This window comes from Otolemur garnettii, unplaced genomic scaffold, assembly GCF_000181295.1.
Source record: "Otolemur garnettii isolate 467f Iridium unplaced genomic scaffold, OtoGar3 scaffold00226, whole genome shotgun sequence".
Classification (NCBI taxonomy): Eukaryota; Metazoa; Chordata; class Mammalia; order Primates; family Galagidae; genus Otolemur; species Otolemur garnettii.
In genome coordinates, this window is record NW_003852621.1 from 221,319 (window position 1) to 247,433 (window position 26,115).

General features: G+C 54.7%; 1 protein-coding gene across 4 annotated transcripts in view; it reads right to left on the bottom strand.

Moving 5' to 3' along the window:
* Positions 1-925: 925 nt before the first annotated feature.
* The window catches only part of SLC9A3 (solute carrier family 9 member A3), a 38,741-nt gene continuing 13,551 nt past the window's right edge, over positions 926-26,115 (bottom strand). The window contains exons 2-17 of one of the 4 annotated variants that reach the window (XM_003802007.2): positions 14,489-14,791; positions 13,178-13,338; positions 11,809-11,887; positions 11,174-11,351; positions 10,327-10,547; positions 9,714-9,916; positions 9,264-9,353; positions 9,019-9,089; positions 7,536-7,665; positions 5,062-5,177; positions 4,026-4,155; positions 3,685-3,861; positions 3,417-3,489; positions 2,938-3,051; positions 2,331-2,580; positions 926-980 (exon numbers count right to left, since the gene is read on the bottom strand). In XM_003802007.2, coding sequence (XP_003802055.1) covers positions 977-980; positions 2,331-2,580; positions 2,938-3,051; positions 3,417-3,489; positions 3,685-3,861; positions 4,026-4,155; positions 5,062-5,177; positions 7,536-7,665; positions 9,019-9,089; positions 9,264-9,353; positions 9,714-9,916; positions 10,327-10,547; positions 11,174-11,351; positions 11,809-11,887; positions 13,178-13,338; positions 14,489-14,791 — 2,300 coding nt within the window. In that variant the 3' untranslated portion in view covers positions 926-976. Of the gene's footprint in view, positions 981-2,326; positions 2,581-2,937; positions 3,052-3,416; positions 3,490-3,684; positions 3,862-4,025; positions 4,156-5,061; positions 5,178-7,535; positions 7,666-9,018; positions 9,090-9,263; positions 9,354-9,713; positions 9,917-10,326; positions 10,548-11,173; positions 11,352-11,808; positions 11,888-13,177; positions 13,339-14,488; positions 14,792-26,115 lie in introns of those variants that run through there. The other 3 variants (XM_003802008.2, XM_012812866.1, XM_012812865.1) reach the window with 3 other exon arrangements.

Consider the following 26,115-nt stretch of genomic DNA (forward strand, 5'->3'; position numbering starts at 1 on the left):
GCAAGTGGACATGAGAACCCCACACAGCCTGCCAGTTCTGAGGGATCAGGAACCTGGCGTTCTAGTGGCTCAGGATGTGCAAGAACCAGGCTGTCCCTTATGTCCCTGGAGGGAGGTCTGGAGTGATCGCAGGCTTGGATTTGTGTCCAGTAGGGCAAGTCTCATTGTGTGTGGGGCTCAGTTTCCCCGGCAGTGATGAAAATTAGACACAAGCTGCCCTTAAAAAGGAGCCTGAGCTCCTGCCCTCCCTGTCCCTGAGTCAGGGCGTTAAGATGCACACGGAAGTGCTGACGACTCCCAAGCACAGACAGGGTGGAGCATCTGCCACCCTCCGATGAGGGAGGCCAGGCCTGCCCATCTCCAGCAGCCTGGCTTGGGTGGCACCCAGCACCTGCGTGTGCAAAGGGATGCGCCCAGGTGGGAGCGAGGGCGGGAAAACGGGGGTAGTATGTGGTGGACGGCTCAGAAGGCCATGTGGGTGGGGCCAGAGAGCCGGGGTGGGGAGGAGGCCGCGGTGGGGCCGGGAATATTATGGGAGGGAGAATGGGCAGGAGGACGGGGTGTGGCGCTCGCGGCCAGGGGCGTGGGCCCGGGTCACAATGGCGTCTCCTCCTGCTCCAGCGCGTGCGGCGGGGCGTGGCAGGAGGGTGGCAGCGACGCGAGCTTGAGGAGCGCCGGGCGGCGACGCGCTCGGGGCCGCTGGAAGGAGCGCCGGCTGTGTACGCGGCGAGCCGCCGCCGACCGTGCGTGAGCACTCGGCAGCCCCCGGTGCTCCGGACCTGACCCCAGAGAGGACCCTGCCCCCTGCCCCGGCTCGGTAGGCGTGGCTATCTCCGGGGTGGACACGGACGCAGACGGGACGGGGCTCGAGGCACGCGGCAGCAGGAGGCGCGTGGGCAGCGGAGACTTCTCTGTAGCGGCAGGTGACCGGTGGCGTGGGGATGAGCGTCCGGTCAGTGGGGTGTCGGACCCGGTGTCACCTGCGGAAGATAGGGCATCAGCGGTGTGGTCAGCGCTCACCAGGTCACCGCAGGACGCAGCTTCCTTCCCCTTGGTTGCTGCTCCTGAGCATTGTCCAGAGCAGGTGCATCCGGGCGTGGTGGGTGCGAGCTGTCGTGTCCAGCACAGGTCTCTTAGCCTTCCAAGCCATGGGGGGCCCTTTCAGCTTCGATCACTGGGAGGCTTCACCCTAAGCCACTTGACTTTTTTGGTGGTCTGCCACTCGGGGGTCCCCAGAGGCCCAGTCTGAGGCCCAGCCGGGCTTGCCTGGACCATTCAGATGTTCTGTGGCCACCGTGATCCATAGGACAGATTTAGCGAGGACCTCACTGCAGATGTGACAGGTGCCTCCTAAGGTGGGCCCAGCAGCCTCGACTTCCTGGGAACAGGGCACCCTGCTCTGAGAACCAGTGGGACTCAAAGATGACACCCAGGGAAACAGAGAAAGGCAATGCGAGAGGTCCAGACCAGAAGCAAGCAAAGGCCAGAGGTCCAGAGTAGAAGCAGGAACAGGTAGAAAGGAGGCAGAGGTTGGCCCAGTGTGGCCCTTTCCCACAACCAGGACAGCCAGTGGGACCACCAATGCTTGCCAGGGGCACCCACCCTGCAAGTCTCAGAAGACAGTGTCTTCTCCCGAAGTGCAGGGTAGATAGGTGCAGGTTCCATCAGAGGGAAGAGCTGTCTCAGCTGCATTTGGAGTAGGCACTACCCTACCCTGCCTTGCCCTCATGCTCTTCCCTCAAGCCCATTTAGCTCCCAAAGGACACTTGAAATGATCCAACACCTGCCCAAGGTGGGCTGAGGCCTCCTTCTGTGGAATGAATGGGATAGCCCAGGCCCCCCATTCCTCTCCACCTGTCTCCCCTTCCTATCTGGGCTGGAGCCCAAGAGGCTGTCAGCATGCTGGCGGGCATCTGTGTGGCCAGCCCCTGACTGCCCCATGTCCTGCACACCACTCACATGTTGCTTCTGCCCTAGACTTCCACCACCTGGACTTTTCCCAGGGCCTAGGGCCTTTGGGGAGGATAGTGTTTCCCTCCCTCAGTCACCCAGGCCTGTTCTCAGCTCCCTCTGAGCTCATGGTTTGACCACATGGATCCAGAGCATTTTGTGAGCAAACTAACAATCTCAAAGTAAATCCTCAGAGGCAGCCTGCTAAGACACACCAAGCCTCAGGTAGCTCTGGAGAAGCAGACCAGCGAACGTTCCCTGAGAGGATCTGAAAGAAAGAAGCAGCTGTTGACAGTCTGCAGAAGTTCAGTCGGAAAGAAAGAACATGAGGCCTGAGGACAGGAGCTGAGGAGAGAGGAGGCATTAGGGTTAGGCATTACATGTGTGTGGACTCAGGGATGGCAGCATGGGGCCGTTCCTCAGGGCCGTCAGCCAGCAGAAAGGAGTCCACAGACTTGTTGCTGAGGCGAAAGGGCGTCAGACGGCGGAAGTTGCTGGGAGAGTGGGGTATCTGCAGGCGGGCCCTCTGGGAGGGCACTACTGTCTCCCCTGGAGTCAGCCAGGGAGGCGCCCTGGCCAGGAGGCTGGGGCCCAGGTCCTCGTCCGGAGAAAATACAGGGTTGTCAATTCCTAGGAGAAAGGGCAGCAGCCAGTCAGTCTTCCAGGAGCAGCCCACATGGGAAAGAGGGAAAGCCACTTCCAGGCTGTCACCAGCTGTTCCTGTGGCAGCACCTGCAAGGTCACCTGGAAGGTTAAGGTGTCAGGCCCTTCACCCTGCAGATGGCACAGGTGACACCTCCCTCCTCAGGGCACAGAGACCCTGCCTGTTCCATGGCAGGTGGACCTGCCACTGCCAGGACTACATCTCCCTGAGAGAACTCTTCATGGTGTCAGCAACTCTCTAGGGGAGTCTAGGACGTGGGGATGTCCCTTTCTCAATGACCAAGTTGCCCCCGCAACCACCACCTGTGATGTCACCCTGCCCACCTGCAGGGGAGTCAGATGCAGTGTCCTTGGTGACATTTGCCAGGAACTCAATACCCCCACTGGTCTCCTCAGTGTCATATTCAGGGGCCTCCTCAGGATCCGAGAGTTCCAAATCTAGTGGGAGAGGCAACACAAGGAACATAGACTGGGGGTCAGGGAGCCAGGTCCAACTCCCAGGACTGGGGCTGTTATCAAGCCACCAAGCTAGCAGTGTCTGGGTGGCTCCATAGGTGGCTGTGCCAGGGGCAGGGTGGGTGAGGGTGACAGAACCCCCGGGAGAGGAAGGGGCAGGGATGACAGGCCAGTAGGGAGAGATGTGAGAGCCCTGGCTGGGGAAACAACTGTAGTGGTGCAGTCACAGCTGGGGATGGGGACATATGTTTAGCTTGCCTCAAGCCTGGGAGACAAGCAAGAAAGCAGCCAATGTCAGGAGGCCAGAAGGTCCTACTGACAAGCATTTTTCCAGAGCCAACCAGTACCTTTCTCCTTAATGGTGAAGTTGTGCATGAGGCTCTCGGTGGGCAGCTTCCCATTGGGGATGCTGCTGTTTCTCTGAGGAGCAAACAAGGAAGTGCTTACAGGTGTGGAGGGTGCACCTGCCTCCCGCCCCAGAGAGCAGAGCAGGACCTGTCTCCGCTCCACCCACTTTCAACTTCCCCATGTTTCCTCCTTGGTGGGCAAGGTGGCAGGGATACAGTCCCTGCTGGGGCCCATGAGGGGTGCCCTGTGCTGTGTGCGGTCCCTCACCCGCTTCTGGGCACGCTCCCTCTTGTACAGCTTGGCTGCCTTCTTGTTCTGGTTCAGGCCCAGCTTGGTTGACTTGAAAGACTCCAGGCGTTTCCGCATGGTCCTGTGGAAAATCTCCTTGTCCTGCTTCTCATCCTCATTTGGAGTTAACTCATGTCTGCTGTAGAGATGCTTGTACTGGGGGGAGTGACAGGGATCATCACAGCTGGGGACGCAGCAGGGCACCCCCAGGGCCATGGGGTCACCCCACCCTCACACCCGCCTGCCGCCACAGCTGAGCACAAGATTCCCTGTTGTCCCAGGAGAGGATGGGAGAAGAAAACCGCCCACGAGGACTCCACCTCCTGTCGTGGTTTATACAGGTACTGTTGCAATGTGTGGTGGGTGACCATGTCCTCTGCGTCCCGGATGCTGCGCCGCCGCTGCTCTAGGGACTGCATGTCCAGACATACCGCGCTGACATTCTCCCTCCTGTTTGGGAGTAGTGGTCACTGAGCCACGAGAAATGCACCTTGGGGCCTCCTGCTGGCCCCTGCCCCTTTCCTTTGTGCTGGTTGCATCTGGCCTGGGCTTTAGCCTGGGCTTGGGTCCCAGGACACCAAGATACTTGGACACCAGGACACCTGGGAACCTGAACACAAGGACATCTGCACACTAGGACATCTGGACAACTGTATACCTGGGAACCAAGACATCTGGACACCAGGACAGCTCAACACCTAGGTACCTGGGAAGGACCTGGGCACCTGGTGCCTGGATACCTGAGCAACTGAACACCAGGACAACTGGACATCTTGACACCTAGACATCAGGGCACCTGTACACCTGGCCAGCTCCTTCTCTCCTCTGGGCTTAGCCTGACCCAGAGGCCTTATAAGCCATCTTGTTTTAGTTGACTCCCCTCTCTGCCCCTTGTGACCTATTCCTTCCAAAACCCTGTCTGTGAGACCCCATGGTGCCACCCACTGCACACCTGCACTGAGTGATATAGCTGCTCAGTAAGCACTGGCCATAGCTGTGGATCCTGGGGCCAGTGGGGCAGCAAGTATGCAATCCAGGACCAGTCCAGTCCTCTCCTGGGAAGGGCAGACAGATCAGGCCCTAGGCCCCAGCATGCTGCCATCCCCACTTCCTCCCCAACCCTCCCCCATCTTGCATCAGTGCAACAGGAAGATGCTCTCACTGGCTGCCTGATGGTGACTGCAGTAGGAGATGCCTGGCCCACTTCCTGCATACCCCCTCAGCACACAGGCTGCAGCCCTGTCACCCAGTTAGGACTCTCAGTTCCCCAAGGGCCTGAGGAAATGCCCATTGTAGAAGACCCATGCCTGTTGGCAGGCTCCAGGCTCAGGAGGCTGTGTAGACATGGACACGTACAGGAGGTAGGAGACAGAGGCCTCCACAGTAGATGGTCGTGGCGTGCTGAAGTCCACGTTGACCATGTTGTCAGTGCTTGGGGAGCGGATAAAGGCCAGGGACCCACGGCGCTCTCCCTGCCATGAGAGACAACCTCGTCAGTGTCAGTCAGTCAGTCAGCACCTAGCCCTAGGCACACAGGCAGTATCTGCCCTCATGTGGCTGAAGCACTGGGGACGCCACATGGCCCAGGGGCTGCCCTGCAGCTGCAGGGTGGGGCAAGTGCAGAAGCTCCTGTCAGAGGCCATGTCAGCACTGCCCCACCTGAGCAGTCAGGGAACAAAACAGCCTGTGTGTGTGAAAGAATAAAACCTCCCTGGGGCACTATTAGAGCCCACTGATACCATGGTCAGGAAGGTGGCTCTTGGCTGTGGACTCCAACCCCCACCCTCATTTCCCCAGAGAAGGGAACCCCAGCAGCCTCATACCTGGGAGTGATCACACTATGATGCACCTGACAGAGAAGGGGATGCCAGACAAGCCCCATGCAGGAGTGGGGCCCTGAGGGACCATGAGGCCCATGGAAGAGCATAGGGCAGGGTGCTAGGGGTGGACAGAGCAAAAGGACAGGCTCCATGGGGTGGGGACAGATCTCACTCTGTTGCCCAGGCTGGCCTCAAACTCCTGGATTCAAGTGATCCTCCTGCCTTGGCCTCCCAAGTCACTGAGACTCTGTGCTGGGGCATTTCAGGCTCAGAGTGCTGTTTGCCCCTTCAGAGTATGTTTGTCTTTCACATGGTGGAAACTGTTGGTCTTCTTCTTCAAAATCCAACTGTTTTTTATTTAATTTTTTATACAGATGGACTCTTGTTATTGCCCAGGCTGGTCCGGAACTCCTGGGCTGAAATGATCCTCCTGCCTCAGCCTCCCAGAATGCTGGGATTACAGGCATGAGCCACTACACCAGCCTACAACCCCATCATCCTTCTGTCACTGATGCATGAGGAAAAGGCAAGGGCCAGGAGGGTCTGTGAGTGGTAAGCCCACCTGTCTGCATCAGAGTGCCCAGCCCACCCTACGCCAAGGAACACTAGGAGAGAGCAAGTGACCGACAGGAGAGGTGTCCAGGCAGGTCTGATGCTGGGGGCATGACACAGTGGGTGTGGTCAGAGCAGGTAAGTGGACTCCAAGGCTTTGTACATGAGGCAGAGCCCAAGATCATAGGTCACAGGTAAACGTTTGGTGTGGCTGGTAGGGCTGAGGGTAGGCTTAAGCCCTGCACAGTGCCCACATCACCCATTTGGGGGTGGAAGCCAAGAAGTGTCTCAGGAGAAACCAGCAAGCAGAGGGGATATTGCCTTGGGCTCCAGGCCCCTCCAGAGACCTGTAGCCAGCCCCCTCCCACCCTCTGTGCAGGTTCCAAGTCCGCAAGGGCAGCCACAGCCACAGAAGGTTGAGATTTTTGTGTTGAATTTTTTAAACTTGGGTCAGAGGTGAGGATAGCAACCCTTCCAGTAGCTTCTATGCCCGGCTGAGCCTGAGGCAGCCTCTTCCTGTGCCTTGGAGTGTAGACTTAGGGGTTTATGGGTGGAGCATTGTCCAGGAAATCTATGGCTTAGGGGCTCCCTGAGCCCTGGTTCTGCCAGGATACCCCTGTCATGTATGTGAGCCCAGGTCATGGGCTGCACAGGGGTAACAAACTCTAGGAGGGACTAGACTACTGGTCCTTGGTTTGAGTGTCTCACGGGTTTGCTGAGCCTATCTCTTTTGCCCCGCGGGGGCAGAGAACCTTCTGGACCTGGGGCTTCAAGCTGACCAGGCCTTGCCCCTTAAGAAGGAGTTGTGGACACCACATGGAGGAAATCTTCCCTGCAACTGCCCACTGGCCAGGCCATAGGGGCCAGCACTCCCAGAGGAGGCCCAGATTTTTGTCTGAGGCTGAGGACTACCCAACCGCGGGTGCTGGCTGTTGGGCTGGATGGGGTGGCCTGCTCTGGTCAGTTTCTGAAGAAGGCAGGCACTGTGGAGGCAGCTTTGGGGCCACAGCCTGTCCTGGGGTAAGACGTCCCTACTGCTTTCCCTCTGTGTGCACACATGTAGAATGTATGCATGTACATATGTGCGTTTTGAGAGCCCAGACCCATAATTCCCTGCCTACTTCCCATCCTATCCTACCCTAAAGGGAAACACAGGGCCTCAGATCATGGGGCCTGGCCTCTTCTCTTAGCCTGCCAGCACCACCAAGTATCTGGTGGGGGGCCCGAGTGCTCTGTGCCTCAGTTTTCCTGAGTGAGAGAGCTATGACATGGCCGGTTCCCTGGGAACTGGAGGGCCCCAAGTCTCATGAGTTCAGGCCAGTTGCTGAGGACTACATGGTGTTGTCCTTGCTACGCCAGCCTCAGAAGTGTGGGGCCACCCCTGCCCTCCATCACCTATACCCAGACCACAGCAGCCACACCCATGTCCACCACAGGGAGCCAACAGAGCTCTGGTACCTCAGCCACGTAACTGATGGCATCCTTCAAGTTCAGCTCATGGAAAACATTCAGGATCCGATCTCGGGACTTCTGAGCTGACCGTCTCATTAGGATTTTACTCAGGAACTTTCTGTCAAAATTGGACCACCTGCGGGGACAGATGGCACAAAGTCGGCATGCAGGGGAGGTGGTAGTCAGCCTGCCTGGGTCAGACAGGGCCCTGCCTAACTCAAGGTGGACATGCACAGTCACCCTTTCTCCCCTGGATTTCATTTGCAGTGACAACCCTATGGGAGCACTTCAAAGTGCAGGGAGCCAGCAATGGCACTTCTAGCAGAGTTTCTCTGACATTGTCCTCTAGAATCCATAAGGTCTCATGCTCACATTCAAGTCTGCTATCCACCTCGAATCAGCGATCATCCACAGTCTGCACAAATTTCTGTCTGATACTGTTTTAACTAGAGTGTACACAAAACTGTGGGTTCTACTTCTCATCAATTACCATGTTATGAGTAGTTTCCCAAGTGATCCTTTAGAAAGTGGCCTGGACAAGGTGGATGACAGAACTGGCTGAGGATGGTAGATCCCCTCTGAGCTCCTGGCTATGAGAAGAGTGGAGCTGACCTGAGTGCTGTTGTCTTAGTCAGCAGAATTAGAAAAATCCATTGCTTATTCAGGTCAGAGGCAGGTGGCCTGGTCAGATTTAAGAGAAACTTCTGGGACTCAAGAGAGAGAAGGCTCCAGCCCTTCCAGGGAGGGGTGGAGCTGCCAGACACTGCCCACCCCTCAGAGGCAGAGAGTGGCAAGACTCCCAAGGGCCTCTGGAATCACTCCAGAATCGCAGATGTCTTTTCTACATGTGTCCTGGAGGCTAGACTTCTTTGGTCCAGCTCCGGATGACCAATGCTCTGTGCAGTCACCTAGGGTGTGCTTCCTGCAACACCCCCTCACAGATGAGAGGCTGGAGATGCCCTGGAACCTCAGAACCAACTCACAGTTGTCACCAAGAACTATGGTTCTGCTCCATAGAAACCACAGTCATACCTTGTACGCCAATGTGGGTTATTTGTTCGTAAAATAGGAACAAAAAACTGTGAATTTTAAGTGCTTCAATTATTAGAGTTCTTAATTTTAAAAGTCAAATGTATTTTATAATAAAATATAAATAGTTTCAGTTTCACAGAAAAAAATTATTTTAAATGTTGATGATACTGACACTCATTCTCTGTTCACAATATAGGGGAAATCACCTGTTTTCCCACTGTCATCTTCCAACCACATATTTTGACATTTAGAATTAATTATCCCCCAGCAAAGGGTGTCACTCTGTGCCTGGGAAGCACTGTGAAGCACGGTCAGGTGCCTCTGCTGACGCCAATTGAGGCCTGGTGCTCTCTGGGGTCCAGGCCACTGAGCCAGGAACTGGGCTTTGTGGAACATGGTTTGCCACGAGGGGCCCATGGGTCCCCAGCCTACTGCCTAAGGGGAGAGAGCCACATACTTATCTCTGAGGTAGTTGTGCCCGATTTGTCCTGAGATGTCCTCGATGGCTGAGAGAATGTGGTCGAAAGCCTTGCCAGGGAGGCAAGAGACATTAGTTGGCATCACTGTTGGTAGCTCTAGAGCCCCGGACATGTGCCCCTCATTACAAGCAGCCACCTCCTCTCCCCTTCTGCCTCCCTACCCCAGAGGCCCCCACCTGCTCCTCTCCCCACCTGCCACTCCCCGCACTACCCCTATCCCTACCCTGCCATGCAGCTTCTCATTGAGCCTGGGCTCTCGCTGTTCACTCTTCTTCACTTTCAGCCACTGCACGAGGGGCTTGATGGTCAGGCCCTGAAAGACCAGGTCTTGCTAACCACTGGGCAGCCCTCCTGCCCGAGCCCCACTGAGTCACAGTAGTCAGTGGCCACAGTCCCCACAGGGCAGTCAAGACCCATCAGGGACAGCCTCTGGGTCCCAGCAACATGCTCTTTGGATTGACCAAAAGCAAAGGCAAAGTGTCACCTCGCGGCTGTGCTGAGCCTGGACCCATAGGGAGAGGCAACTGGGGCAGCGCCAGGCAGCCACAGCCCAGGAAATGCATTTTAGGGCAAACTATGCTCCATCCCTTGTGAGGCCACATGGAAACCTACAAAAGAGCTCCTAATTACTAAAATTATAAAACCTAATTAGGGTGTGGGCCTGGTGGCGCACCTGGATGATGACAGTGAAGAAGACCACAATGATGGTAGTGCTGACGAACAGGTTCTTCTCCTTGACCTTGTTCTTGTCCAGGAGCACAACCAGTGCAAAGGCCACAGCCCCACGCAGGCCTCCATAGGACAAGACCACCTGGTCTATGAGCTCTAGTTGCACCATGCGGTAGCGATTCAGGACCCAGGTCTGCAGCACAACTCCTGCAGGAGGGAGATGTGGTGACAAAGGGACAGTAGCACCCTGAACACAGTGCCCCCTGCCTCATCCCTTGGAGCCACGCTCAATCCCCTGCTCCTGAGGACCTGAGAAACCCCCATGTGCCACTGTTTCCACCACACTCTACCCATACCACCAACCACACGCAGATCCTGGGGGTAGTAGGCTGGTGGGGGTGGGTCCTGCCTTCTGTCCCACCTCCAGTCTTATTGGCCCATTCTGGGGGCAATGTCCAAGGGTGTCAGTGGAGAACCAGGTGAGCTCCCTCTGGGTTCCAAGACCTCCTTCCCGGCCCATGAACCACCATCTCATCCCTCTCTCTCGCATACAGGGCCACAAAAGCCTGGACTTCTCAGGGAGCTGTTGCAGACGTGTGAGCCACCACCTGCCTCACCAATGGCCCGGTACACAGAGATGAAGACCAGCGTCAGGAGGATGAAGGCCGTGTTCCACGTCCAGATGAGGGGGTCCACAGCTGAGATGCCGAGAAACATGAAGATGATGGTCTCGGCACTGCTGGCCAACATCTTCATGGTATAGCGCACAGTGGTGGCCGACTGCTCCGAGATGTTGGCCTTTACGTACTTCTGACAGCAGATGCCGCAGAAGGTGATGCTGCATGGGGGAATGTGGACAGCTCAGGATGGGTGGAAGGCCTAATCCCTGCCAGTAACCAAGCCCCTAACAGTCCTGCAGGCTCTCCCAGGCCACACCCTTGGTGACATCCTAGCTCCTCCTGGGCTGGTCCCCCTGTGGCCAGTCAGCCCCAGCTAGGCCCTACATGGAGGGAGTAGATGGCTCTCCCTGCCCAGGACCCCTGCCACTGTTTTGTGCCAACCTCAGTGGGGAATTCTGGGTAGACCTGGGAGCACTGTGGCTTTCCTACTGTGTGTGGGCTGCTGGTGACAGAGGCAGCACCACGGGGCCTAGAGCCCCTCAGAGCCACACTGAGCCAACCATGGACACTAATGTGGAGACACAGACTCCAAGAACTCCTGGCCAATAGGGACTGTCCATCAACTGGGGAAGTGAACTGAGAAGACAGGGGGGTGGGGGTGGGGAGAGCCACTGGGGAAAGGTCCCTGAGGCTGTCGCAGCTGCACCCCATGGGGCTCGAGGCATGGGCCTTGGTGCTATGGGGCCTGCACCTGCTTGGCTGTGCTCCCTGTGCTACTGCTGCCCCCCCCAGGAGGGCCTCTCCCATCTCTGGGCTTCAAGTCCATCCTGAGAAACCCACTCACGCCAGGATGGCCGAAAGGGACAGCATCTCTGCGGTCAAGTAGGACAGGTATGAGATGACAAAGACGAAGCCAGGCTCGATGATGCGCACGTGCTTGGTGAAACGGGTCACCAGGGACAGCAGGAAGGCAAAAGCCACACCCAGCAGGGTGCCTCCCAGGCTCACCACGAAGAAGGACACTGCAGACAAAGACACCAGGGTATGTGCCTGTGTGCAAGTGAGGCTGCTGCCTTCCAGGTCATTCTTCACCTCCCACGGAGGTGTCAAGAGCTCAGAAAGCAAAGGATCCATTCCCCTTTCAGAGACAAGGCCTAGTCCTTGCGCCAGACTCAGCCCCCGTTGTGAGGCTTCCTGTGGCCTCAGACCCTGTCCAGTTGTCTTTCTCTGGGAAGATCAGCTCTGCCCAGTGAAAGACTCAGGACTCTTCAGGCAGGACCCACATCAAATTGTGTTTGTGAACTGCGCTGGGAGGGGAACTGGCACAATAGCTTTGAGTGAAAACACATTGTCCTACATGGGCTTTGAGTCCTAGGAATGGCAGGGGCGCCAAGAGAGCTCGCCTGGGGCAGCAAGCCTGCCTACTGTCTCAGTGGACAGGCCTGAAGGTGGGCTGGGAAGGCCCCACCAGCTACACACCTATGCCTTTCACGCAATCCACGCCGGTCACCTGGTCACTACCCAGTGCCACAAAAGATGTGAACACGTCGTACAGGACCTGAGGGGACAAACAAGCCAGACCACCGGTCAGGATTAACACCCCACATCTAGGCCCCAAGCCTCCCCAGACTTGGGCCTGACTGTGGGGCCCACAGCTATCAAAGGCTGTCAGAAGGACATCATCATGGGATGACTGTCACAGGAAAAGGCACAGGCAAGCTAGCAGGTGGGATACAGGAGGCAGAGAACTTTCTGGGAGGAAGCAGAGACTTGGGAAGCAAAGCTGGCCTCTTCCTACCTCAGGCCAGTGGGGTCACCATCAAGCTACCTGTTGCCTTTTACTTCTCACTCAGTCACAGAGAATAACCCAGGGTCTTGTTTCTAATGGATGGGAGCTCACCCCTGAGGTCTTTGCATGTTGATGTTTAAACCACATCCCACCCAGACCTTGAGACAAAAAGCCTGGGAGCCTCATCCTGCGCTGGTTGAGACAGTAGTGTTTGCTGAGCCTGCGCTTTCCTCCTCAGGGTGTGGGGGCCCACGCAGAGGGCACCAGGGCAGATGGGGCTGCCTGGGGGGCCATAGCCCTGGAAGACCTATTGAGGCCAGTCCAGCAGCTTCTTGCTGCAGAGGTAACTCTGACCCAGGCTTTGCACTTCCTAGAGAAATGGCTGTAAGTTCAGGAGGGCCACTGTGAGGCCCAAGGACACTCCCCATGTTTTAGAAAACTATTCATTCTAAGTCATGGTAACAGGCTTCAGGGCTCAGGGGCATGGGCCCCTACAACGTCCCAGGTCCACATTTAGCTCTGAACAGGTTTCTTCCCCTAGTTCCTATTACAGGCTGAATGTGCTATGCCCAGCCCTGTGATGAGGTGGCCGTGGCCTCAGAACGTGGTTGTTTCCAGATGGGGCCTTTGGAGGGTTACTAGTTAGCATGAGGTCAGTGGGGTGGGAGAAGAGGAGGACCCAGTCCTGGAGACATATGGCACAGGACTGCAAAGACCCAGCATCTGTGGGCTAAGCAGCCTGGCTGCAGCACTTTGCATGGTAGTCACAGTGGACTCACACGGTTCTTCTGAGGTTTTGTTGTGCTTTGTGCGTTACTCATCTGCCTTTTAAGAAATGAGGCCTGGTTGGCACCAGCTGCAGATATAAGGCTGAAGACCCTGCCTAGGAGGTGTGGACCCTGCTGTGAGGAAGAGAGGCCCAATTCAAATCACGTCATGATGGGTCAGCAGGCTGGGGACTAGACTTGCAGCTGCATAGAGCATCTGGAGGTGGCTGTGTAGCCCAGGCAGACACTGAGAGGCCAGTCCATTCTGAAGCCCTACCCATCACACACTCACCACGGTGACAGCATCGTTCAGCAGTGACTCCCCAAACACGATGATGAATAGGACCTCATTGACGTGCACCTCTTCAAAGACAGCCAGGACAGCCACTGGGTCCACAGCTGCTATGAGGCTGCCAAACAGGAGGAAGTCCAGCAGCCCCGCCTGCAGCTCCCCTGGAAGATGCAAGGGGGCCATGGGGCCTCAAAGGACCTGCTGCCCACAGGGGAGAGCCGGGCCAGGGGCAGGCTGTTAACCTCTCCCCAACCAGACCAGGCTATCCTTCATGGGGCAGCCTCAGGTTGCTGTCAGCTGGGTCTGTGTCCTTACAAGCACCCCATAGCCACCTATGTCTCCCACAGCCCTTCCACATGCCCCTCTGTGTCCCACACGTTTTCTAGTCTCACACATCTCCCACGTGTCTCCCCTGGTTTTTCATGTGTCTCCCACATGTCTCACATGGCTTCCCATGTGCCACCCCTAGGCCTCCCACATCTCTCCAGGGAAGGCTGTGCCATCCTAGGGAGCCCATTTATCTGAAGAAGAAAGAGCCCTGCATGCAGGGTACACCTGGAGGGAAGCAGAGCCCCTCTGGGGTCCAGTCCCAAGGTGAAGGGGCTGCAGCAGGTGCAGATAGCTTAGGTGCTGAGCAGGAGATGAGGCTCCCCTGGGGGCTGCATCCCTGATGTCCCACCCAGACTTGCAGGAGCAGCTGAGAGTTCTGGGCCAGAGGGGCTGCCAGACAAGGCCAGGGGTACCTGGTGCACTAGGGTGGATGAGCAGGACTAGACAGACAGGACAACATGCACCCGCTCCAGGCAGCTTTCCCCTGCTGTTGCTCTGCCCCTCCTTGCCCCACATGTGGGAAGGTTTTGTAGAAATGTACTTTTGCCACTCTCAGCCCATCTGGAGGGGCCACAGCCCAGCTGGACCCTCAGGGCCCCATGTGTGGCCATGTGTCTGGCTCAGGTCCAGGGAAGCTCAGAGGACGGGGGCTCTATAACCCATAGTAAGTGGCCACAGTGGTGCAGGAGGCAGTTGTTTGGGATGAACAGTGTGGGGGCTGTAGCACCCTGCAGGGCTGGGTAAACACCTGCACCTGCTCCTACTCCTACTGCATGCCCATCTCTGGGCCACCCTGTGTGGGGCTCTGGCCTTGGGGACATGGCAGTCAGAGTGTGCAGACCCACCCCTATGAGCATAGGAGGAAGGGTACCCAACCTACTCACTGGTCCAGGGACCCTGGAACAAATTGCCTGGGACAGCTCTGTGTGAGTGAAGCTGGGCCTGTATTCTGTCCCCAGCCTGTGCTGGGCAGGGACTCACCCATTAGCCCGCTGAGGAAGACGCCATATAGAGACAGCCCGGTGGTGGCCGCATTCCACACGGTACCAACGACCGCATACAGCAGGATGGTGCCCAGGTTGCCGAAGAAGAGTCGATTGGGCATGAAGTAGCCAGCATCCAGCACAATGGGTGGCAGCAGGTAGAAGAAGAAGACGGTGGGTGTGAGTGTGAAGGAGGCGATGTGGTCGGCCGCCCAGACGATGCCACCCAGCACCAGCCCCAGCACGATGAGCAGAGCGCTCTCAGGGACCACGCTGGTGATCTTGTGGGACAGGTGGAACACTGCGGGGGAGGGGAGAGTGTCAGGGGGCCACGGGGGAGGGGAGAGAGCGGAGGGCACATTGGAAAAGGTTGGGGATTTGGTGGCCTTGGGTGATCAGAGTGAGAGGGGTGGGAGCCATGGAGCTCAGGCTGGAGGCTGCCCAGACTGCCCCCTTACTTTTTAGGGAGTCCAAGAGGGCTGAGGAGGGGGTGTCAGCCTGTTCTTCTCACACTGAGGGCTGGGTCTCTGACCCACAGTCCTTCCTGGTGGCTTTCCCTTGGGGCACAGGGTGCTGCTGGTTCCTGCCTGGCAGCTGAACCTCACCCCTGTGCCTGTAGCTGCTCCTAAGGTGTCTGGAGGCCCCCATGGATGCTGCCCTGCAGGTCTACAGGTCTCCCCAGGGGCTGATGGCGGCCTCTTACGGGTCCCCTAAGAGGCCTCAGAGCACAGAGGCGCTGACCTATTTGGGCCATACCTTCATTTCATTTGGACTCAGAAAAAGAAGTGATGAAAATTCCCTTCTGAGGACCAGTTTGTAATAGAATGTTGATTAGCAAGGTTGACTTCTTTGGCTTAAACAATATGTGGGACAATTATTTTTTCATTCTCTAAGCTTCTGTTTATTAAAAATCTTCCTTGAAATTCAAAGGAAAGCTGTCTCCTGAGATAGCCGAGACCCCATTTAAGCACACGGCAGCATAGAAAGGAAGGGCTCCAGTGAACACAGGTCCTGCTCACTCTGTCTTGTCCTCATAGAGTTTCTGGTGAGCTTGGAGGGGTGGTGGGGCTTGAAGCCTGTGTCCCCAGGTACACTATTGGGGTCCTGTAGGGTCCCTACTAGCCCATGGGACGACAGCGCCATCATCTTCGCTGTCCTCTCCAGGTCTGCACCTGCTTAGCACTCAAGTCTCCCCGCCACCCCCAGCACTGCACCTCAACCTCAGGACCCCAAGATCTGTTGATGCTTCTAGGATCTGAGGCCCTGTGGCAGACCCCTTGCCCCCGTGTGCCCCCACTGCTCCTCTAGCCTGGCACAAACCCCCAAAAGTTCTCATAAATGTCAAGTGGAGCAGCAGGGAGGTGGCACCCAGGTGACTGGAGGCAACCCCAAGGTCCCATGTGCCAGACCTGGGGGCTGCTTCTGGGGAACAGGGAAGACAGGATCCCTGAAAGTTGTCAGGCCTTTTCTGAGGCTGGTTGGCAGAAGCTGAAGTATGGTTGAGAACCGACCCCTGCCCCAGCTCTGCTGTCACCCCGGCACCCCAACAGGGCATGTGGATGTCCCTTCTGCTTTAGGATCCAGGTCCCCATCCCTGTGGCTATCAGGGGCAGACCTGGCCTGAGGGTGTCTTCCAGCCCTGGGGAGGTGCAATGGTCACATCCTCTGCACAGGCAGCTGGAGAAACCCTGAGAGCTGTGGACCAGCTCCAAATCTGCATTCTGAGAGCTCTGTCTGTGGAAGCTGCACTGTGGTAGATTCTAGACCCTGCCCTCTGTGCTGTCCAAGGCCTAGGTTCCCAACTCCTGTACCTGGAGCTGCCCACTGCTCCTTCCTAAGGCTGAACTGGCCGGCCAGGAGCTGATGCCCAAGCAGTCCAGCCTGTCCTGTTGCCCCAGCCTTTACCACCTGCCACTAGAGTGGGCCAGGTCTCCCACCTCTCTTCTTAGCTGTGCTGCCACCACTGTCCAACAAATCCCCTGCCATGCATGGCCCCTGGGAGGCTGCCTAGCTCCCCAGAGGTCATGCATGTGCCCAGGCCACCTCTTTCTCTACAAGTTGCCTCTCTCCAGTAAGCCTGCTCACTTATCCTTGCCTGCTTGCCCCATAAAGCTCATGGAGCAATAGGGGCGGGCCCACAGTACCTGCCCCATGGGCCTCCCTGAAGATTAAAACCTAGGGACTGTGGAGATGGTGCATCCTCGGCCCAGACCCCCACAGCCTGGGTAGCCTGCAAACACCAGGCCTTGGGTCTTGTAGTCACAATCTCTTCTATTAGAGATCCAAGGAGGCTGTGACCACTGTAAAGCTGGTTTGGACAACTCAAGGCCAGTAAGGCAGGGCAAGCCAGGGCAGGGTTATCTTTGAAGACAACAATAACAAACTTTATACTTTAGGAGCTCAGAGCTGTCCTCAGTACCAGAACATTCCTATTGTGGCAACTAGTCTTGGTAAGATCATCTTAATTTGGATGCGGATGGGTGGTAAGGGATAGGCTGACCTCAGACTAAGTGCTCTTACTGAGAAATCAGTCCTGAAAGTTCATGAAGAAAGCTGATCTTCTTACCTACTGAGAAAAAAGGTCTACACACATGAGCAAATGCCATGTAGATGGGAGAAGACTGTTCCTAACGCCTTGCCATCACCAGGTCAGGAGAGCACCTGCCCACATGCTGTACCCACGAACACCAGCATCCATAGGGTGGGTGCATACGTCCTGGTGGGGCAACCTGTCCCCTCTTCCTACAGGCTGGTAAGTGTGACTTAATGTCCTCTCCTTAGAAGGGAGGTTTGAGTGCCCTGTCACGTTTGAGAGACATGACTTTCGTTTTCTGTGAATAACCATTCAGGGAATTTGCTGGCCCCTGGCCTGGGGACTAATCCTTTTCTTGCTGACACAAGATTCTTCATAAACTGGAAAAATCAAACCTTTGCTTGTGTTTTCAGGTACAGGTGTGTTTTCACTGTCAAAGGTATTGTTGCTTTTCTTTTGACTTTGTTTATGTTATTTTGCTACAAGTAGATGTCTGTTTTTACAGTTAGACTTCTCAGTCTTGTTTTATGGCATCTGTGTTTTGTCTTATGCCTTAAAAAGCCATTCTTACTAGTATGCTTTCTATTGAACTTTCATCATTTATTATTTTTATAATAAAAGGTATTCAATTTAATTTTCCTTGAACTTAACAAAAAAAAATATCTAAAAATATTGAGTCAAAAGGCCTTACCTGACCTCACAGAGACAGTTTTCCCATGCAGGTTCCTCAAACCCCTTACGCCAAGAGTGGGTCCCAGCAGCATCCAGGACAGCTTTTGGGACCTGGACCTCAGCTGCCAGTTGGTGTCCACTCATCTGCATTATGGACAAGGCCACCTACCAGCCAAATCCCTCCAGGACACGAATCCATCCTCACCTTGTCCCCAGCCTCTGAATCTGACTCTGGCCTGGTGCTGTTTGTAGGTACAGGGGGCCGATGCCTCTGCTTCTGTGCAGGGTGTGGCCGGGTTGTGCTCTCGGGTCATGTGCCACCAAGAGCCTCTGGTGGGCAGAGATGGTGTTGTGGGGGGCTCGGTCCAGCCCGGCTTCATGTGTCCACCCTGCAGTCACTTGTTTGTGTGTAGGGAAGTTGTACCCTACTTGTCCCAGGAGGGGTGCCGTCAGCCCCGCCCCCACCCCACTCTCCCTTACTAGGAAAATCGCTGAGCTTTTGACCCCTGTGCAGCTCGCTGCAGAGTCTCTGCTTCTGGAACTTGGTGCCCCTCACCTGAGCTATTCCTCTGCTCACTCTGTTTTCTTTGTCCTACCTTTGTGCTTACTGGGCATCATGAATCCTTCATCCTTCCAGAGGCTGAGCTCAGAGCCCTCCCTCTCCTGTCCTGCTGTGGCCACCCAGCCCTGTGCAAGATCCCCTGCTGCACCCCTGGTGTGGAGCCCCTATCACATCCTGTCTTTCAGCCTTGCATGCCAGTGCCTGCCTCGTGCTGGTCCTTCTGTGGCTGCAGTGTTCCTTCCTATCTTGTCCATGCCTAACACCAACAGTCCTGCACAGACCTCCCAACTTTGGCTGTCTCCTCTGGGGCTGCAGCATCTTCCTTTGAGCTGGATTTGGGTAGATGTTGCTTCCCTCCCACTCTTCCCGGTCGGAGGCCTGCGCTGGGCTGTGAGCAGCAGCTTCTGGGCCCCTATTTTTTCCTCTGCTGTCCACTTGGCTTCTGCGGGCTGCACGATCTCCTGGGCTGCTCTTCCCCCCAGCTCAGTCCCCTCTCCTGCATAGGCATTGCAGACCCCTCAATTATTTGGGACATTGTTGGGGGGAGGGATAGTTCAGACCTGTAGATTCTCAGCCCCACTCAGAAGGCTAGGGCTCCCACAGGGTGTGTTCAGTGCCAGCTCACAATATAATTGGCTGATTGAAGATCTGAATGATTCTAAGTGGTGATTTGCTGGCAACTCATCCCTGAGCACTTGCTGGGCATTTTAGGAGTTGGTGCCAAGTGAGTGGGCAGGGGTAGAGTACCTAGCAACAAGGAATGGCCTAGACAGAGCATCGACATGCACACAGCCCTGGGGTTGGGGCCTATCTCAACACTCTCACTTCTTGCTGGGGTCTGCACCTGCCTGGGGTAGGGACAAGACTGTGGTCCTGACCACTGTGTGGATAGGCTCCCTATGCCCTGGCCTGCCTGACTACCTCCCTATACCCAACAGCATCAGCCCCCTTTAGTCTGGCAACTGTCTATTCCTTCTCAGGGCAGCTTCCTTGGCCTCCAGGGGAAGAGAGAAGGAAGGGAGGGAGGCTGACAGGGCCTGAAATGGTGGCAGGGTGGCATCTTGTGACTATCCCTGTCTAAATATGATGTCTCCTTAAACCACCAGACAACCCAGAGTCCAGATGGGGGACCATAGCTCTGGACCTGGAGTCCAGTTCTGGGCATCTCAGGGGCAGGACCAGGTCCCCAAACACAGGCTTCTGAGCCAGTGGCTGTGACGTGGAAGACAGCTGCACCATGCTGCCTTGCCCCGAAGAGAAGTCCACCAGGCCAGTTGGAAAACCTAACCTTATAGGCTGTGAAGGGCTGAGGCTGCCTGAGGCCTGAGAGAAAGCAGAGCAAGCAGGAGCAGCCCCCTGTGCACCTGCCAGGCACAGAGCTACCTGCTGGGGGGCACAGGTGGAGGAAACGAGCTTCCCCTGCCCACCATGGACAACACCACCAAGAGCAGCTTACTTGTGCAGAGGCCTCTGGAACTCCTCAGAGGACAAAGTAAAAGTGCATCAAGAATGAGGAGGCTAGCAATGGACAGTGTCCCATGTGCCCCTGCCGCAGCCAGCATGCCCTCCACTTGGGAGACACCAACAAGGGGACATCCAAAGCCCAGGAGTAACTGATTGCCCAGGCCTGGAGAGTCACAGCTAATTAAGCACAGAATGGCAGGGCCTGCAGGTGGTAACAACAGGGCAGCAGGTGCCTTTAGCTCTAATTACAAACCCTCTGCCTGAAGGTGAAGGTCAGCTGCTGACTGGCCAGCTCCATAGCAGGCACCAGAATGAGCTCCGTTCTGGCCTGCTGGGGGCTCTGATGGCCATGGGCTGCATGTCAGGACCCTCAGAGCCCAGCCTCGGCCTGCGGCCTCTGCTGGCCAGAGCCACCACTGCCCCCAAGGACCTTTCAAGGTGACGCAGGATTTAGTGGAGTCCGCTCAAGGCAGCAGCACAGTAAATCCCTTGGTTTTACTTTAACATGTACAAGGCTCAGTGATTAAGGTCCGCCTAAAAATCAACTAGAATCACAGTGAGACCTGTAGGGAGGCCTGAGATAGCACAGGGACAGCTCATGGGATGAGGCAAGATGGTCTCAAACATACTCATGTATACATGCTACATGGAGATACGTGTTGACATGCAGGCACACAGAAACACATACAGAGACACAGACAATCACAGACACACATGTGGTCCCACCCTCCCTCACCCCCACCACAAATCCAGCAGGCCCACACCCTCTGCCCTCAATACAGGAGGTGTGCTAACTGCTAACTGTGTCAGCTCCACCCCAAGGGGAGGTATTTATAGTGCCAGCCCTGCAATCCCAGTAGACTTACCCCTGTCCCTCACCTGTGTGGCTCAGTGAATGAGAGGCAGGATGGAGCTGCGGCTCCTAGGTGCTGCCTCCTGCTTCCCATGCAAGGATATTCACAGACACGGAGACAACAGGCTCTTTTGTGCACAGGTCACAGGATGTTGAAACATTGTACATTTACAAAACTCAAGCAACTCTTGTCCACTTTTAAATGAAAAATGGAAGGCTGGGTGTGGTGGCTCACACCTGTAAGGGAGGCTGAGGCAGGTGGAGCTCAGTAGTTGGAGACGAGCCTGAGCAAAAGCAAGACCCCTGTCTCTACTAAAAATAGAAAAAATAGCCAGGCATGGTAGCGGGCACCTGTAGTCCCAGCTACTTGGGGAGGCTGAGGAAGAAGGATCACTTGAGCCCTAGAATATGAGGTTGCTGTGGGTTATGACGTCACGGCACTCTACTCAGGGTGACAGTGAGACTCTATCACAATAAAGAGGAATAAATAAATGAAAAATGGAAGTTGCTAGTTTTTTGGGCAATAGGAATGAGGATGGAAGGAAGCAAAGCACAGTGTCCTGTCCTACACCAGCTTGCCCCAGACACCCTTTGCCTTCCTCAAAGATGCCCTGGGTGTCCTTCTGAGCCAGTCCCCACCCTCGTCACCACTCCCTCACCTTCCACACTGTGGGGACCTGCTCCAAGGTCTCAGGCAATACCTTGTAACCAGGACCTGGGTGGCCAACAGAGCATCCTCCAGGGCCAGGTGAGAAGAGCAGGGCAGAAGCATTGGTCCTGGGCAGAGGGGTGCGGACAAGCAGAAGAGGGAAGAATAGGCCTTCACACTCAGCTCCAAGCCCCAGAGAGACTCAGGATGCACTGCTGTTTAGAACAAAGCCTTTGACTTGTCCTAAAGCAGACCGTTGTGCTGTGCATGGTTACCCTGCTAGCAGCAATAGGCCCCACAAGCCTTCCAAGCCAACGGTCATTCGGCCTCAGTCCATGCCAGGATGTCGCCTCAGCCTCACCCTCACCCTAGAGGCCTATCACACACAAAAGAGCACAGGCTTTAAGCTTTGCTTTCTTAAGGCTTTAGGACAGGCACCCACTCAGCAAACTGAAGGGACTGCATAGATCCCAGTGGCCCCACCCAGGGAGTTGGCTCAAGTCAACTTTTCTGGCGGAACCACAAGACAGTGACCACAACAGTCACGAAGTATGGGCCTCCCTAAGGAGCCTGCAGAGCTCAGGGCTCTACAGTGTGTTGTCACAAGGTCCAGGATACCATTCCACATCACTAGATGGATGAAGAAACAGGAAAATAGGGCCAATCCATAAATCAAACAGTGGAGCCCTCAAGATGATCCACCCATTGAAATTACCAGATAAGGATTTTTTTAAACAGCTATGACTATGTTCAAGAATTTAAAGGAAAATACACTTGTAGTCAATTAAATAGGATAAATCTGAGCAGTGGAATGGAACATTTTTTCCTAAAGTTCAGACAGTAAATATTTTAGGTTTTGTGGGCTACACAGTCTACTTCACAACTACTCAGCTCTGCCACCACAGAACAAAGGCAGCCACCACACAGACAAATGGGCATGTCTATGTTCTAGTAAGATTCCACTTATGAAAGCAACTGGTCAGCCCATGGGCTAGAGTTTGCTGACCCCTGAAATAGAAGTTACCAAAAAGAACCAAATGAAACTCTACAACTGAAGCATGAAATATTGGAAATAGAAGTCAAAGGATGGCTTAATAGCAGACAGGATGGGAGAGGCTATGAACTGCAAGATGGACCTACAGAAAACATCCAGTCGGGTCGGTACCCATGCTGTTAACACCTACTCTATGCGGGCTAAGTGAGGAAGATGGGGAGGACACACTGGACCCAGGGGCTGGAGTTTCAAAGAGTTGTGATTGAGTCACTGTACTCCAGCCTGGGCAAAAGAGCAAGATCCTATCTCAAAAAAAAAAAAAAAAAAAAAGAAAAGAAAAAGAAAAAAGAAAGAAATTATCCAATCTGAAAAACACAAAAGAAAGATTTTTAAAAATGACCAGAGTCAGGCTGGGCTCAGTGGCTCATGCCTATAATCCTACCACTCCGGGAGCCTGAGGCAGGTGAATTGCCTGAGCTCAGGAGATCAAGATCAGCCTGAGCAAGAGTGAGACTTCATCTCTAAAGAAATAGCCAGGCATTGTGGCAGGCACCTGTATTCCCAACTACTTGGGAGGCTGAGGCAAAAGGATCATTTGGGCCCAAAAGTTTGAGGTTGCGGTGAACTATAATGCCACAGCACTCAACCCAGGGTGAAAAAGTAAGATTCTATCTCAATTTAAAAAAAGAAAAAAGAGACCAGAGTCTGTGTGGTCAGTGGGGCAGTGCCAACAGGTCTGACATAATGTAGTTGGGGTTGTGAAGGAGGGAGGGAGGCTGGTGTAGGAGGGTTTTGAAGAAATAATAGCCAAAAGTGTCCCCAGTTTGGTGAAAAACATAAACCTACAGAAAACACCCTTTATAGATTTTAGAAATCTATAAACACTCCTTTACAGAACTGGGAAATTCTGGAATCCCCAAGCAAGGTAAATATAAAGAAAATCATTCCTATAGGCATATAGTAGTCAAAATGCTGAAAATCAAAAATAAACAGAAAATCTTGACAAACGTACGATTTGTATAAGCTATGAATAAGGATCTTCCTTTCTGTTCTCTTCCATCATATGGGCAAGAAAGGAAAATGGGTCTATCAGGAATCTTATCAATTCCTGTGGCTTCTCTTAAACTGGCGAATTGTCTGTGTATGGGACACTGGGGGTTCCTGGCAGGGGTCTGTGTTCTCCAAACAGTCTGTGCTCCTGACTCAGGCCCTGGTCGTGCCTCAGGCCTCTCACATTTCACTTTGCAATGCTTCCTTCCTCTCTTCTTTCTTGCCCTTACAAAAGCATCCATTTTAAAGTAAAAATTATGAAAGATATTTCAGCTAATCGTAAAGGCTTAGAACTCCTTGTTTTTCCTTTGGTTTATCAACAACCAAACACGGGTGTTCTGCAGAAGCTTCAGACAAGCAGGACAAAGTCCCACGTGAGGCGCCCCTTGTAGGCAAAGTTGCCAGAAACACATCCTTGCAGGAGATGGTGCCTCCAGCACTAGAACCTTGGCTCACTCAGGGTGCATTCATATCTCCATATTTTGAACAAATTACCCAAAATAGCCCCTAAGTGGTAGACAGGCAGGAATATCCTGAGTTCTAGGTACTTCTTGGCCCCACCAGCATGGGGCACGGAGGGCAGGGCAGCGGACCTGCCTTCTCTACCCAGTCTCTCCTCTTCAGAGTGAATGAGCAGTCACTGGGGCTGCAGAAAGCACCCATGGAGGTGCACATGTCACCTACAGCCACTGTGGGGCAGTTCCTATTATCCCCAAGGACACCGGAGGGGCAGCCAGGGCAGAACCTCAGAAGAGGGCAGAGGCCACTCCTGACAGGCAGGGTAGGGTAGACACTCGCTCAGGCCCCATCCAGCCATGGGATTGGTGGCACCCATCTCTAACACCTGCACCTGGCAAAACAGCTAACACCCTAGAGGAGCAAAGACATGCCAGCCGGAGCTTCAGGACCCGGCTCCCAGGGCATACAGCCAGCAGCCCCGCCAACTCCCTCCTTTCCCTGTATGAATTGGGGGAGGCCCCAGAGTGGCATGTGCATGATGATCTTTCTATGAAACAAGGTGATGGTGGCCCCCATGGCTAGAAAGGCTGGACAGGTCAAAAATGGCATTCCTCTTTAGGTATTAAGTTTTAAGACTACAAAACATTAGTCACATCACCAAATGCTGCTATGAGGAACTGGATACATACTGGCGGATTTGGGAGGCTGACAGTGAGCACTGTAGGTCCACTGAGAGATTGACATGGATATGCCTCCTTGGGTGGGGCTTGTTGGGCCTCTAAAGGGCAGATAGATGACAGGGCAGCGGCTTGGATGCCATCGACCTTCATCCTGTCCTGTGAAAAGTCCAGCAGGGCTGTTTTCTCTGAGTTCTTTTGTGCAGATAAAGTGTGTAGGCAATGTCCCAAGGCCATTGTTAACCCAGCCTGTGCCTATCCACGTGGCACATAAGCCACCACTATCAGAAGTTCCTGGTACTTTCCCGGGACTGAGGCTGGGCCTTTCTTATGACTGTGTCTGGATGCAGCCCCAGGAAGCAGTCGGGAGTATTGATTCTTGGTATTTATGCATCCAAGCGAGAGGACAAAGGGCTGGGAAGATGGAAAGCACCACACAGCGTCTTTCCCAAGCTTCCTGTGTGCCCAAAGCCTGCCATCTATTCTAAGTTCAGGAAGACTGGGCTGGGACCTCCAGTAAAGTGAACCTCACTGCAGAGCAGGGACAACTCTGATGTGGAGCTGGAAGTCCATGGTCTGCATGCCTGCCTGGCCACTATGCAGAAGGCTGTCCCACCCTTGCAGTAAGAGTAACAACTTCAAGGGCTTGGTTCTGCCATAAAGATGAAAATGAGATTTCTTGGAGTAGGTAAATTGATTTTATTTTCAAATCCAATGAAAACAAAAGGGAGGAGGGCATTTTTACTGTCCTTATTTTCAGGTTTTTAGCCCAGTTAGCAGGAAGGAGGAACCCAAAGACTCTGGCACCCCAGTTTTCTCTTAGCCACTGGCATGTGACTCCCCACACTTGAGGCCTGGGGGGTGTTGGGGTGTGGGGCCCAGGGACCAAGTCACAGGCAGCACCCAGAGCAGGTGAAGGGATGTAGGCCTGCGGGAAAAAGATGTGTTGCCTTGGAAGGAAGGTATATTTGGAGATTTAAAGACCTCTTGGGAGTCCAAAACATGACAGCAGAAATTAAAAACTCAACAGAGGAATTGAGAGGATAAGAAATTCTCTCAGAATATAGAGGAAAAGACTAAGAAAATTTAGGAGAGAAAACTTAAAGAGAGGAACAACATAGGTGAGCCCCCCCATCCTGTCCCTGGGGAATGGCCAGAGAATCCAGACTCTGAGGCCCACACATTGCCACCAGCCGTTCCCAGAATTCAGTGGGAGTTTCCAGACCAGGTGGCCCGGGACAAGGCAGATCTGTTATGGAAGAGAAGTCCTGGCAGAGGGAGCCAGGACAGAGGAAGCCTTCTGCAGCCCAGGTGCCAACCCTGCTACTGTCCACACAGAAGGGGCGCCTGCAGCCTGAGTCCCACTCACGGCCCTGCAGGCATCCACTAAGGGCACCTCAAGTGGGCCTTGGGGCCAGGGCTCTCTCCATCCCTGGAAGGAACTGGGGACACTCCAGGAGAATGAGTTCCCTAAAAAGAGGGACTTCCCAAGAGAGACCCAAGATTCGAAAAAGGAGCACCCAGGGAGTGGAGGATGTTGGTGGAAACTCCTAAAAAGGATGAGAGCGCCAGAGTGAGCAACAGCAAAGGACGGTTGCAAACTTCAGGTGAAACAAAAAGTTGTATAGGGTATGGAGAAGACAGTGCTGTCACACAGCTATAGGGAATGTCCATGTGGGCACAGCAAGGCTGGGCACTGAGGGCCCACTGGG